The sequence below is a fragment of the Clinocottus analis genome, unplaced genomic scaffold, assembly GCF_023055335.1.
Source record: "Clinocottus analis isolate CAN_PGR_092001 unplaced genomic scaffold, fCliAna1.0.p SCAF_21, whole genome shotgun sequence".
NCBI classification, from domain to species: Eukaryota; Metazoa; Chordata; class Actinopteri; order Perciformes; family Cottidae; genus Clinocottus; species Clinocottus analis.
Window position 1 is genome coordinate 2,315,008 of NW_027175943.1, and position 13,403 is coordinate 2,328,410.

Sequence of the window (13,403 nt, forward strand, 5' to 3'; positions counted from 1 at the left end):
CTATGATTGAAAAACATGAACATCTGTTCTCATTTACGTCATCTTTGAGCTCTTAGTGGCAGATTCATGGATACAAATAGCAGCTGTTAGGTTGGACTTGATTGCATAAAATCCCCTTGACTCACTGTGTATGATACCCAGTGTCCACTAAAGGCTCCAGTTAGTGCAACAGGAGAGATAAGACAATATCAATAGACACACTGGACTATTCTATCTTTCTATATCTATATATCTATATATCTATATATCTATATATCTATATATATATATATATATATATATATATATATATATATATATATATATATATATATGAATTTATCTAATTGATAAAAATTTTGCTTGTGGCTTTACTTATTGTATTGTAATGATTAAATAAATAAAACATATACAACTTATCGATCCCTATTGTTGAATATTGGAATACCTGGAGGCGGTACAGCGCCACCATCTTTGTTTGCCAACCGCCAATACACACAGACGAAGAAGAGAGAAAAAAAAGAAAGTAGAAGAAGAAGCGTAGTCACGTGACTTCCGGCGGTTAAAAACACAACAAAATGAGCCGTAATGAAGCCCAACCGAGGAGCTCAGCTAACGCCGAAATTAACAAGTGTAGCATTGAAGTTTGGCGGTGATTTACTGAACGACACTGTGAACTAATGTTGGCTCGTCCACCAGCCATCCTACGCCATGAATTTAAGAGGACTGTTTCAGGACTTCAACCCCAGGTAACGTCACTTTGACATTCACAAAAACCTGTTGAAACTGTATTTTAACACGCGTGAAATCGTTTCCATGTTGTGTTATCACGCGAACAGACGAGTTGTACACAGGGGTCTGTTATAACATCTAGTGCAGATAACGCGATAAGAAAGTATCGGTCGAAAACGAGGCCTCGCTAGGTCCAGCTAGCTAGGTTAGCTGTGACGTCGGCGTTTAACGTCGTGCGTCACTTTGACGTCGTACGTCCAGTGATTGTGCTGAACTTGCCAGAATGAGTTTTTAAAGGCCAAAAAACGCACTATATTTATAATACAATAAGAGGTAAAGGATGACGACAAAGACAATAAAAAGTATTAAAATTAAAACATTTAGATTTCTAACAATATCGAACAGAAAATTTAGTTATTGTGCTGTTACAGTCCTAAAGTCAATTTTCCAACCTCTATTTTTCATCTATTTAATCTAAGTTTCACTTTCTTAAATATAGCCAAAGATACTTACGTCCTATTTTATTATTATTTAGTATCCATGACTGACAGTCTCCTGTCGCTGTCACCCTTTGACATTTAACTTTTTATGTTCTCCTACTTTTATTATTTTAGTTTTAGTATTTATTAACATAATACTCCAACGCCTGTACAAAACGTCCTAAAGTAAGGCACAATGAGATTGTTTTAGATGTAGGTCGTCATTGCAAATGAGAACTGCTTCTTGATTGACTTATCTGGTTAAATAAATAAATATAAATCTCACGAGGGCACTCCTGTCAAACGTGTTTCTCGCTCTCTGTCTCTTGTCGCAGTAAGTTCCTGATCTACTCGTGTCTGCTGCTCTTCTCCGTGCTGCTGTCCCTGAGGCTGGATGGAGTCATCCAGTGGAGCTACTGGGCCGTGTTCACCCCGATATGGCTGTGGAAGCTGTTGGTCATCATCGGGGCCTCCGTCGGCACGGGGGTCTGGGCGCACAACCCCCAGTACAGGTAGGTGTATTTTAATGGTTTAAAGTCACGGAAATCCATTGGTCCAGATGTGTATGAACCCTGTGTAAATAGGTATGTGATGCTTTATTGTGTGGTTCCGTGTCTTCACTTCTAAATCACGAACACAAGGACATCATGAGATGTAGTCTTGGGAACCCTACGCGTCGGCCCTGACACTTTGTTCCTCCTCTTGTAGGGCTGAAGGCGAGACGTGTGTGGAGTTCAAAGCCATGCTGATCGCCGTGGGGCTCCACGTGCTGCTGTTGATGTTCGAGGTGCTGGTGTGCGACCGTGTGGCGAGGGGGAACTACTTCTGGCTGCTCGTCTTCATGCCGCTCTTCTTCGTGTCGCCCGTCTCTGTGGCGGCGTGCGTCTGGGGTTTCAGACACGACCGCTCCCTCGAGGTGAGTAGACGTACGAGACGCCAGCAGGGAATCCATGCAAACATCACAGTGCGTTGATCCCTTTTTTTTTGTCTCTGCTCTTCATCCTCTCCTTCAGCTGGAGGTGCTGTGTTCAGTTAACATCCTCCAGTTCATCTTCATCGCTCTGAGGCTGGACCGGATCATCAACTGGCCCTGGCTGGTGAGACACTGCAGCACACAGGAGATCACAGACTTGAGCTGTACTCTCTTTTCTTGCTACGTAACATTTCTCTTGGTATGGGAAATAATTTACTCTGCTGGCGTGCTGCAGGTGGTGTGCGTCCCGCTGTGGATCCTGATGTCCTTCCTGTGCCTCGTGGTGCTCTACTACATCATCTGGTCCGTCCTCTTCCTCCGCTCCATCGACATCATCGCCGAGCAGCGCCGCACCCACATCACCATGGCGATCAGCTGGATGACCATCGTGGTGCCGCTCCTCACCTTCGAGGTAAGTCCTCTCTTTTAAAGGGCATTACGTCTCGCCGTATTGTATTTAAATAGTTTTTTTTGTAACAAGTTAGGATTCTTCATGTTCTCAAGCGGAAAATTACCTTTTTTAAATTCAAGAACGAATATAAATTAAACTGTAAAGTTGGAGTTTTTGGAATAATAACATGAGCCTCTCCTGCCCCCTATTGACCAAATGCTGTATGTTTCATAAAAAAAATTGGTGTAAACTGCACTGGAAATGTTGAAAATGTTCAATTTATTTAAGGTTACCGAGTTAAAATGAAGACTAACTTTTGCTTTATGAGAAAAAAGTTTAATACCAATTTCCAGTAGCATTTTATAATAAGTACACATCATTAGTAAAGCACAAATAAACACTTAATTCATCATTTATAAAGCATTATTCTAACATGAACACTCATAATATGTGATTCATAAACGGTTGTAAAGGTTTTATTCTTGATTAATAAGATTGACGTTTATGCATTTAATTAATTAAGTGTTTACTCGTCCTTTACTAACGCTAAATAGTCTATTTATTATAAAGTGATGCCCAATTTATATGCATTTACTTTGTGATTAATCATTTTTATTCCTCACCTCAGGCAGTGATTTAACAATACTCCCATCTATTTTATGCACACACACACACAGACACACACACATATACTTTTGCAGAGTTTTCTGCGTGCACGTTCGCCGTGTAACACCGTGTGTCTCCTCAGATCCTCCTGGTGCACAAGCTGGACGGCCACAACAGTCTGAGCTACGTGTGTGTGTTCGTGCCGCTGTGGCTGTCGCTGCTCACGCTCATGGCCACCACGTTCGGCCAGAAGGGCGGGAACCACTGTGAGTAACGCTCAGATCGTCTCCACTCGGGGGTTTGATGCTGCTCTTCAGTAGTTCATAACTAGATTCTCGAAACTCTGTCCTCCTCTAGGGTGGTTCGGCATCCGTAAGGACTTCTGCCACTTCCTTCTGGAGCTCCTCCCCTTCCTCCGGGAGTACGGCAACGTGTCCTACGACCTCCAGCGCAGCGAGGACCCCGAGGCGGTCGAGGACATGCCGGTTCCCGAGCCACCGCCCAAGATCGCCCCCATGTTCCACAAGAAGACCGGCGTGGTGATCACGCAGAGCCCCGGGAAATACTTTGTCCCGCCCCCGAAACTCTGTATCGACATGCCCGACTAAATGTCCACAAACCGCTGAGGACACTCGTTTGGTTTCCCCCTCACCTAAACGCTGCATCACTACGGCCGTTTAGAGGGACACGTTGGAGTAAAGAATGATCAATGGATCCTCGTGTCGGCTGTTTTTCCTGAAGTAAAAAAAACTTTGTCGTGGATATTTTTGCTTCCAATGGATATTTTAATTTTTGGGGGGACACCACAAGTGTCTCTGATTCACTTGGATTTATATATTTAGATCGACACGACTGCCGAGACAAATCAGAAGAGCTGGATCTGCGTGGACTTCAACGTTTTGACTCGAGGACTTTTGATTCAGTCACGCTTCAAAACCGAAAGCAAAGATGCGCTCGTCACGACGGGGACCATCCAGAGAGACTCGAGCTCGGGAACAACGGACTCCAGTTGCTCCCGTTGGGGTCAAAGAAAGGGTTTTATTTTTTTTATCTTTTCCACGTATGCGTTAGTACAACACTTCCGTGGAAAGGATATTCGGTCTCTGCACGCGTCCTCCCGCTCGTACCGGCTGTGAAGTGAACCCTTAATTCCAGTTATGTGTAAAATGCATTAAAAAGTGCAGCCAGGAAGGCTCTTCACAGCCGGCATGAAGCTCATTTCAATGTACACGTGCAAAGATTGTCACCTTTAAGATGGAAATGGCACTTTGAATCTGTTCCAACGTGAGTCTAACCTGTTTTTTTTCTGTATTTTTTTTGTAAATAGAAGTCAAGTTAGGGACCAGAGTGCAGACAAAGCAAACAATCATCCACGTCTTTTTTTAGTCAACCGATGAGATCATCAAGTTGGAACACCACCAATTAAGATTCAATATATTTTTCCTGTTTTATGAAGCGATTATCCAAAATACATGTGCTCCCCGAGTTCACATGTGTACTTTTCATGTGGTTTAGTAGCTTTCACGTTAGCGCAGCAAATGTAACCGCCGAAGCCACGGTTCCCAAATTCCTACACACATCGGCGTCACAAAGAAATGCAAATACATTTTTATATCCACATCTATTGAGTAGAGAGTTTATAGCTCCTGAGGTCCCCTCCTCCTCCCTGTAGGCGTGCACATTGCCAGATTACTGAAAAGCAAAACTTGTTCTTTTCAAACACCTGACTGCTGGAGCGTCTTCATGCTGTCTGTATGTTTTTCTACACGTCTTTTTTTTTCTCATTAAATTGGCCCGAGTTACTAATCTCACTCTCCCTCGATGCTGCAAGTAAAGCTGGTTTTCTCCACTGTTTTGTATTTATTTTAGAATTAAACTAAGGAAAAACAATCTACCCGTAAATCTGCACAAAGTCATTTTGTGGAATGAATTTAATAATTACGAGAAAAAAGTTTTACTGTACTAAAATACACATTGAAGGTACTTTTCCTCGCAATTGTGACTTCATACTTGTACTTTACTTTATATCAGATGGTACAATACGCCATAAAATGTTAAAAAGGAAGGTAAAATGACATTAAATTGTCATTCTAAACTGATGGTTTTACAACACAATACTTTACCACTGGATTGTTTGGAGCAGAAATGTAATATTTATTGCATTTAATCATCTAAAAAACGAAGAATTGTTGTTCTCGTTACTGTAGAATGAGCTCATTTGTCCATAGGGAGCAGGTCGTGTTTCTACAGGAGCCCAGAAGGGACAAACGGGGACAAACGCCGGCTCACGAGACAGACGTTAAGGTTTGTAGATGCCCCTTTAAGGCCACCGTAGTTCTGACACATGCATTGTTTTGATGCGAGGACACATTTGTGTAGTTCAAACAAATAGCTTTGTGCCACTAATGAAAATAGAGCAGCATCTCATCATTTCATTCAAGTAGAGTTTGTCTTCATAAATATGTGGCTGAGGCTTCTAGGACAGCGCCCCCTGAGTGCAGTACAGCTGGTAGACTGTTCTGCTCAGAGCCGGACCCACGTTCCTGCAAGCAGAGACCAGAAAATAAAGCTTTTACCAGGTAAAAATAACTTTATTTGTACACATGTATAGCACCTGAACAGGAAATAAATGCAATGAAGAGAAAACTAAGAGCAAACGTAAAAAAAATAAAGGTGTTAAAGGTCGACGTCACGTAAGAGCAAGTGTTATAAGAAGTGAGTCACTGATTAGCGCTTGAAAGTAGGACTTTATCACGTGATTTAACTTCTAGTTTAGTGAAGTCGTAGTCTACGATACTTTAAGTTGGTCTACGAACCTTTTGAGCTTCCCGTATCGGATGGAGGAGAGGAGCTTCTCCTTCTGCGCTTCACCTGCACAGCCATCATACGCTGTGAGGAGACTGAGAGAAACAGATTAAAACAAATTATCTCAATACTAGTTCATTTCAATATTTTCTTCGTCGTCCTGCCATCATAGATATAATTAAACCCCAGAATTTATATTTAAATAAAAGTAGAAATAGGATAAACGATCCAAGTTCTCCTATCTGCATCCTTGATGTCGCCCTCTGCTGGTGAACCACCAGCTATTCACACACTCTGAAGCACCAGCAGCCCGGCTAGCTCAGTCGGTAGAGCATGAGACTCTTAATCTCAGGGTCGTGGGTTCGAGCCCCATGTTGGGCGCATCACATTTTAGGGTGAGAGTTAGGTGAACCGTACACAGTAATGATGAATATAGATATAAATCTATATATCTATATGTGCTACCTGTGTGGCGTGCTGTAGCGCTCCAGGATGGCGGCGGCTTTGTCACCAGACAAACCGCTGACTTGCATCAACTGTCTGGCGAACACTTCTCTCACCGTCTGACACTGGAGGAGGAGGAGGATGGATTCACTAACTATGCTTAATAAAACAACATTTTATTTTTATATATATGAAAACATTTTTTGTTTAAGTATATTTTCATATATTTAAGTATTTTTTATATATATTTTAAAAAGGATTTTTCAGATATAGATTTATATATATTAAAAAAATAAACCTAGATTTAAAAAATATACTAAAATTATATATATAAAAAATACTAGTAAAAGTACATTTTATTTATTTATATATATATATATATATATATATATATATATATATATATATATATATAATTTTTTAATAGTATTTTTCATATATATTTTTTAAATACACACATTTTTTAAAGTATTTTTCATTAATATATATTTAATCTTAAAGTATTTCTTCTTTACAAATAGAAAGTTCTGATCGAAACAGGTGAATGGAAACCGACTCGTACACACACACAAACACACACACCTTGTTTTTGATCGCACCGTAGTTGAACTCTGCAAAGGAGATGAGGGAGCAGGAGGGGCTCCCTCGCTCCTGCTCCTGCTCCTCCTCATCACTCGCTCCATCACCTTCCAGCTCTCTGGAGCGACAGATCAGCGTACAGTTCTGAAACAAAGAACCAACAACGCGCCGTGTTTGAGGAAGCAGAGTCTGAGTCTGCTTCAGTGTCGACAGCTCGCTATCGCCAGATAATCGGTCATTACCACTGATATAGTTTCAATGTGCTATAGAAAATGGTCTTGTACTTTCTAGTCTTGTTAGAAATATAATGACCTTACGGACACTGTGAAAGCAGCAGGTTTAAAGTGTGTGTGTGTGTGTGTGTGTGTGTGTGTGTGTGTCACCTGGTAGAGTTTGATCAGGTATCGCGTCATGACGGTGAGGTAGGCCGCTGACTCCCTGACATCCTGGACTCTCTTCACAAAGAAGCCGTCAACCACCTGATGCACACAAACGGCATTAAACAAAACATACGTGCAAAACACAAAACGACACACACAATCACCAACAGATACTTCAATAAATACTCATTGTAAACAGAAACACAACAAATGAAAAATATTGTCTATAATGCAAACCTACCACTCAACCAACCAAAGTAAACTGCCATGCAAATGTAGGAGTGTGTGTTCACACACACCTGTGTGTTGACGATGGCCTGCTGCAGCGTGGCTTCAGGTAAGCTCAGGTGGGAGGCGGCCGACCCGCACTCCTCCACCAGGTAGCAGGGCCGCCGGAGGCCGCACCGCTTCAGCCGAAACTGACGGAGGGGACGAGATCGAGCTCACAGACTCACTTCCTGGTAATTTGATTAGGTAAGTGATTTAAATAAAAACATGGCCGCCGACCTTCTGCTCCCTGAAGCGTCCGTCGATGATGCTCCCGCACAGGTCGTCCATCCTCTTCCTCTCGATGATGTAATCCAGGACCAGCTCCCTGGCCGCCGGGGCTCGCAGCTGCCCTGGAGGAAGAAGACGGTAACGCACTCTCATTGTTCGGAGACATAAACACACACAGGCAACCTGTTTTTGTTTGTTTTATATTCCACTTGCTGTTTTTGTGGTTTGGTCATTTTTTTTATTACAGATCAATTAGAGATTAGAAAGTGTCAGTTTCATGTTTTGAAGTTAAAATGACATCTATTCCGTTGCTGAAATTCCTCTCGTAGTTGCGTCTTTGTGCGTCTTTGTTACCTGGAATCGGTGCGACCTTTTCTCTTGCAACCCACAGGAAGTCTCCAACGTTCAGCTTCCTGACGTCGAAGTCCACCCCGTTCTTCTGGAGCTCCTTCACCAGCTCCTGCTTGCGGTGGCTGCCGCCGCTGCACAGACGGGACCCACGAGTCATTTTTACATAAAACACACACGAGTGCGTTTCTTTGACTGGCATCCAGACAGCTCTCCTCCTCCTACCCGGTCGTCTCGATGAAGTCCACGCAGAGGATGATGTCGTAGGCGCCGGGCAGAAGACACGGAGCAGTCGGCTTCGCGCTCGCTGCCTGCGTGCCGTCGACCTCCTTCCTCTGGAGGGCGACGCCCGCCGGCCTCTCTGCAGATCTGTGAAGACATGATGAGAACATTTAGTTCCAGGAGGGGAAAAAAAAGCTGAAGCGTCACGTATGTAAAGCACACTGACTGTATTCCATCTTCTTCGTCGTCATCACTCGCAGTGAGGTCCACAAGGGCAGAACCCCCGTCCTCTTCCTCCTTGTCCACCTCCCCTTCACTCCTCCTCTCCTCTCTGTCCCCGGCTTCACCGTCTTTCCCGGCTTGTTCCACCGACTCCAGTCGCGCCGCCAAAGCCAGACCGTCTTCTGTCAGAGAATACCTGCGCGAGAGGAAGGAGCAAGAGTTACTAACGCCGTGAGAAACTGGACTGCGGGGAGGTTTAGAAGCTTCAGCGGACCAGATCTGGTCTTCATCGGCGTGAAACAAGGACGTGGAGTGCAGAGTTATCTGTATAAAAAGTGTTATATTTAAAGTGAACACAGATGAACAGCAACAGTGTGTTTTCCTGCGTGTGTGAGTGTGTACCTTGCAGGGTTGTGGGTCTTCACCACGAAGCTCTTCTGAACCAGAGTGCTCACTGAAGACCAGGCCGTGTACTTGCTGCCTAAATCTGGCTGCAGACACGCAGACGGACGGAGAGGAGGGAAGGAACCGGCAGGTTAAGCAGAGCAGGAAGGAGGAAGGCGCCTCGGGTTCGATGTGTGTGATGCAACGAAGGAGGTTTCACTCACAACGGTGAAGGACTTGTCGCAGAGGAGCTGCGCCTCGGCCTGCAGCTCCATCTTAAACATGTAACCTTTGCTTCCCGGGATCTGGAGACAGAGGATGAGACGTCAATGAGTGAGGCTGCAAACGCAATACTCAGAGTACATGTGTGTGATGAAGAGAGGCGACCTGCGACTGTCTGTAGAGGGTGAGCAGCACAGCGTAACCGCCAGACCTCTTCTGAGGCACGTACTCCCTCTTCTTCCTCCCTCCTCCTCTTCCTCGGTCCCCTGTTGCATTCTTCTACAAGGAGAGATGAAACAAATTAAAGCCTAAGAGGTCACACCGAGTCACTGAAGTAAACTAGCAGTGTCTATTTTTGCTGAGGAAAAAAAAGTCTAAAACAGCGTTTAAAAAAAACAAACTCTTTCTTCGTTTAAGATGCAAAAGTTTAAATACTTCTGTCTTTACACAGAGAGACAAACGCACATCGTCCTCTTGTTTACCTTTCTGGAGGGAGCCAGGCTGTTGTTGTCCGGCCCGCCAGCAGGCGGCGCTGCTGCAGGGAGAGAGTGAATGTAGGCGTCCAGACCTACAGCAGAGGTAGAGAGGGAAGAGGACAAAGACAGAGGAGCCAACCAATAACTTCAACACTTTAAGACGACCTCGTGATAAAACCTCAAAAAGAAACATGGATGGCTTACGAAAAATGACATTATTATATACTTATATGTTTTGCTCTCCTATCCACCTCTTTCATGAATGTTCATGGTGTCATTTTTGTAGTTTATACATACAAATACACATATTTCTTAAGTTCTCTGTATGATATCAGGTCTTTTTCTCTGTAACGTCCGTTACATTGTCTCGAGTACATTGTCTCGTCTCACCGTTTTCCCTCCGGTAGCGTTGGAGTTTGGCGTCCAGTATTTTACAGATGCCGTCTCCAAAGTTCTGGAGGATCTTTGCCTCTTTGGCGTTTTGAAGCGGTAATGGGTACTTATTCAAAGAGCTGATGGCCTGCAAACACACAACAAAAGACATAAATTAAGTGTGTTGTCCATTGATTTCTTCTATTCTTAAAAGGTTTTGTCATGTGATCTGTATAAAATACGATTAAAATATAATGTTACGTAATCAGCCACGTAAAAACTAAGGTCTACACATTGTTATGGTATTATTATTAATTTGCTTGTAAATAAGCTAATAAATTACAACATATTTTTTGGATTAGCAGTTTATCAAGTAGTTAAAATTAGCTCAATCCTTATTTGCTGCAATATTTAACACATTAATGCATCAAAACTTATATTACAGTGTATTGTTTTCATGAAATGGACCATTCTGCATGATGTATTTTGTCTATATACATATTTTAAACTAAGTAAAATGTCGAACACAGGACCTTCACTGGTAACAGAGTAATTCTACACTGTGGTATTTCTACATATATTCTACTTACTCTGATCTTAAAGATCTGAATACTTTCACACCTGACGCAACAGTCACAACAGACCCGGAAGTGGACTAGAACAGACCCGGAAGTGGACCGGAACACAACACAAACCTTCTGGTACGTGTACTGGATCTTCAGCCCTTTCTCCTTCGCCTGGTCCCGGAGCTCGGTGAGCCACTCGATGAACAGCGGGTTCGGGCACGAGGGCAGTTCGCGTTTCCGACCCAACCGGACCGGCTCCGACGCGGGCATCGCTTTTGGGTCGGCCGCGCCGGCGACGCCGCTGCGTCCTGCAACGTCAGCTGACGCACGCGACACGTTAGAGACCCTAATTAGTGAGCAACACGTGCTAATAATTATTGAGGTGTGTGTGCGTGCGTGTGTGTTTGTGTGTTGTTGTAAACAGGGCTCACCTTTAACTTGCGGGTTCGCAGCTGGATGCTGGCGCCTTGTATTTCAAAAACACAGCGCACTTCCTGGTTAGCGTCAGTCACGTGACCGGAAATGAAGGCGGGGCGAGACGCACGTTACTGACGACCGTTGTTATACAGTCAGTATGCAGTAAATACATTAATATATATATATATATATATATATATATATATATATATATATATATATATATATCACCAAATAAAAATAGTAATAACCACATTACTTATTTTTAATGAAGACAACATGCACATATTATGTTTCTGTGAATAAAACACAGCATTTGCAATTTCAGTTTTATTATTTCTCCAATAAGCCTCTAATGGTGTGCAAAACCTAAAGTGATGTCTTTATTTTAACAAATAATCTCATGAAAATATGATATTAAAAAAAGACGTTCTGACTTCCTTACTTTCCCTGGAGGCTTTTGTTGTAATTTAATCTATTTGAATTGTACAAAATGCAGAAAGATTCTCAGTTAAAATGATTGTGTCAGAAAATCATAATTAAATCAAACTTCATGGTGGAACAGTTGTATTGGGTTGTACAGGTACCTAATAAAGTGGCATATGTACTGTGTACAAAACACGTACGGGACTTGCTTGGCCTCTTTAACGTACTCATCTACTTTGAAGTAGCACCGTACAGGCCCGGTGCTGGTTTTGTGACACATGAAGGTGTCCATTTTCTTCCCGACGACCACCGAGTAACAGTAGAGGAGAAGAAAGAACGCACAAAAAGAACAATTGTAGAGTTTTAACAAATTCCAAGCCTCCCGAGAGATGGTGGAGGGGCGGGGGTCTTGCTTCAAAGCCGGAGGAAATTCGAGTTGGAACAGCACAAATAGTAGCAGCAGTGGGAGGTGGCGATCAGGGCCGAGCTGTTTCTGTTACCGCTGCAGGTATTTATATCTGGGAAACTCACAGGTTGTAACGTGGGAGTTGTCTCACTGGAGTAACCTGCTGGGTTAGAGGCCGGTCTCGATTGTAGCGGCGGTTGATGGCCTCTGAAAACTGCCTCTTCTTCTTCTTCTTCTTCTTCTTCTTCTTCTGTACTTTCTCAATGCACAGCCGTTACAAGAGAAAAGATCCCTTCAAAGGTGGAATCAAAGATCTGCATGACGCTCATCACTACGTTTTCTTTTATACAAACACACAACTTATGTGTTGCGTCCATAATACATTTAGTCTATGGTTGACCTATAGTTAAGTTAAGCTTTACAAAACCACATATTATTTGCACGAGTAGCAACAACATGACACGTGTTGCATTAATGGATGAAACAAGACTCAGGTAGATATTCTCGGAGCTCGTGACAATTCATCATGAGACATTTCACTAGAAACCACGAATGTCAAAGTCATGTTCGGGCGAGAGGAAAAGTCGGGGGATCGCAAAAGGCGGCAGGATTCAGGCCTGTGGAGCCGTGATTGTCTCTACAGAATTACACAGCGGCTCATCAAATGGTTGTTGAGCGGTGGACCGACAGCACGAGCGCGGATAAAATATAAGTATTGTGCTGGTGAGCCCGACCCCCGTGGGCTCTGAGGCCTCTTCAGCGTCAGTTAGCTTCCCAGACCGTTATCTAATCCGCTAGCCGGCTCCTTCAGGCTGAAGGGCGTTTGCAGGATTCCTCCAACAAGACCCGACAGAGACCAAGAATCCAGCCTCGCCCTCCAAACCACAACCGCTCTCTTTCTGAGACACAGTCAAAGGTTTCTGCTCGGGCAGTTGCATCATTCGGGGGCAACAACAGCCGCCTTTCAAGCGCGCACAAAGCGTTTGACGGACGTGAAAGATGGTCGCTGAGGCTGTAAAGACGTGTTTATTAAAGACTCTGTTGTCTTTTTTAGTGTTTATCTTGTTCATTGTGTGTATTATATGTATATGTACGGGGTGAGCGACGTGTAACCGGAGTCAAAACCCATGTATGTGTACACGCTAATGGCCAATAAAGCTGATTCTAATCCTGATTAATGTTGTAAAACGACACCGGTTTATTGGACTGTAAAGTCAAAAATAACAGCAAACAGAAATCCACTGAAAGTAATACAGCTAAAGAGGAATCTAAACTATTTTGCCTCCAAATAATTGCAGTATTTTACACTATTTTATGGCAGACGTCAGATTTTTCAGTACAAACAGTGAAAAGTTAGACCAGGAATTCTGTTTGTGCCCGGAGCCTCATTTTCTGTCATCACTCGGATGCTGTTATGTAAATATGCAAGAATATTTTTGCTTCATAGCCTTTGCCAACTTTCCATCACACACTGAT

The 13,403-nt window shown here is 43.3% G+C and overlaps 2 protein-coding genes and 1 non-coding gene across 3 annotated transcripts; 2 read left to right on the forward strand and 1 right to left on the reverse strand.

Moving 5' to 3' along the window:
• The first annotated feature begins 518 nt into the window (after window positions 1-518).
• On the forward strand, window positions 519-5,446 carry tmem185 (transmembrane protein 185). The gene is made up of 7 exons (XM_068587898.1): window positions 519-728; window positions 1,526-1,702; window positions 1,899-2,106; window positions 2,204-2,287; window positions 2,399-2,575; window positions 3,303-3,426; window positions 3,518-5,446. The coding sequence occupies exons 1-7, from the start codon at window positions 691-693 to the stop codon at window positions 3,766-3,768; spliced, it is 1,059 nt and encodes a 352-aa protein (XP_068443999.1). The 5' UTR covers window positions 519-690; the 3' UTR covers window positions 3,769-5,446.
• mus81 (MUS81 structure-specific endonuclease subunit) lies at window positions 5,291-11,176 on the reverse strand. The gene is made up of 17 exons (XM_068587897.1): window positions 11,110-11,176; window positions 10,808-10,998; window positions 10,131-10,260; window positions 9,747-9,832; window positions 9,430-9,543; window positions 9,267-9,347; window positions 9,061-9,149; window positions 8,663-8,854; window positions 8,440-8,583; window positions 8,221-8,348; window positions 7,876-7,988; window positions 7,668-7,787; window positions 7,372-7,467; window positions 6,992-7,132; window positions 6,431-6,534; window positions 5,977-6,060; window positions 5,291-5,703 (listed from the first exon to the last, which is right to left on the reverse strand). The coding sequence occupies exons 2-17, from the start codon at window positions 10,946-10,948 to the stop codon at window positions 5,637-5,639; spliced, it is 1,830 nt and encodes a 609-aa protein (XP_068443998.1). The 5' UTR covers window positions 10,949-10,998; window positions 11,110-11,176; the 3' UTR covers window positions 5,291-5,636.
• Window positions 6,274-6,346, forward strand: trnak-cuu (transfer RNA lysine (anticodon CUU)). The gene has a single exon. It is a non-coding gene; the product is annotated as a tRNA-Lys (tRNA).
• Window positions 11,177-13,403: the final 2,227 nt, after the last annotated feature.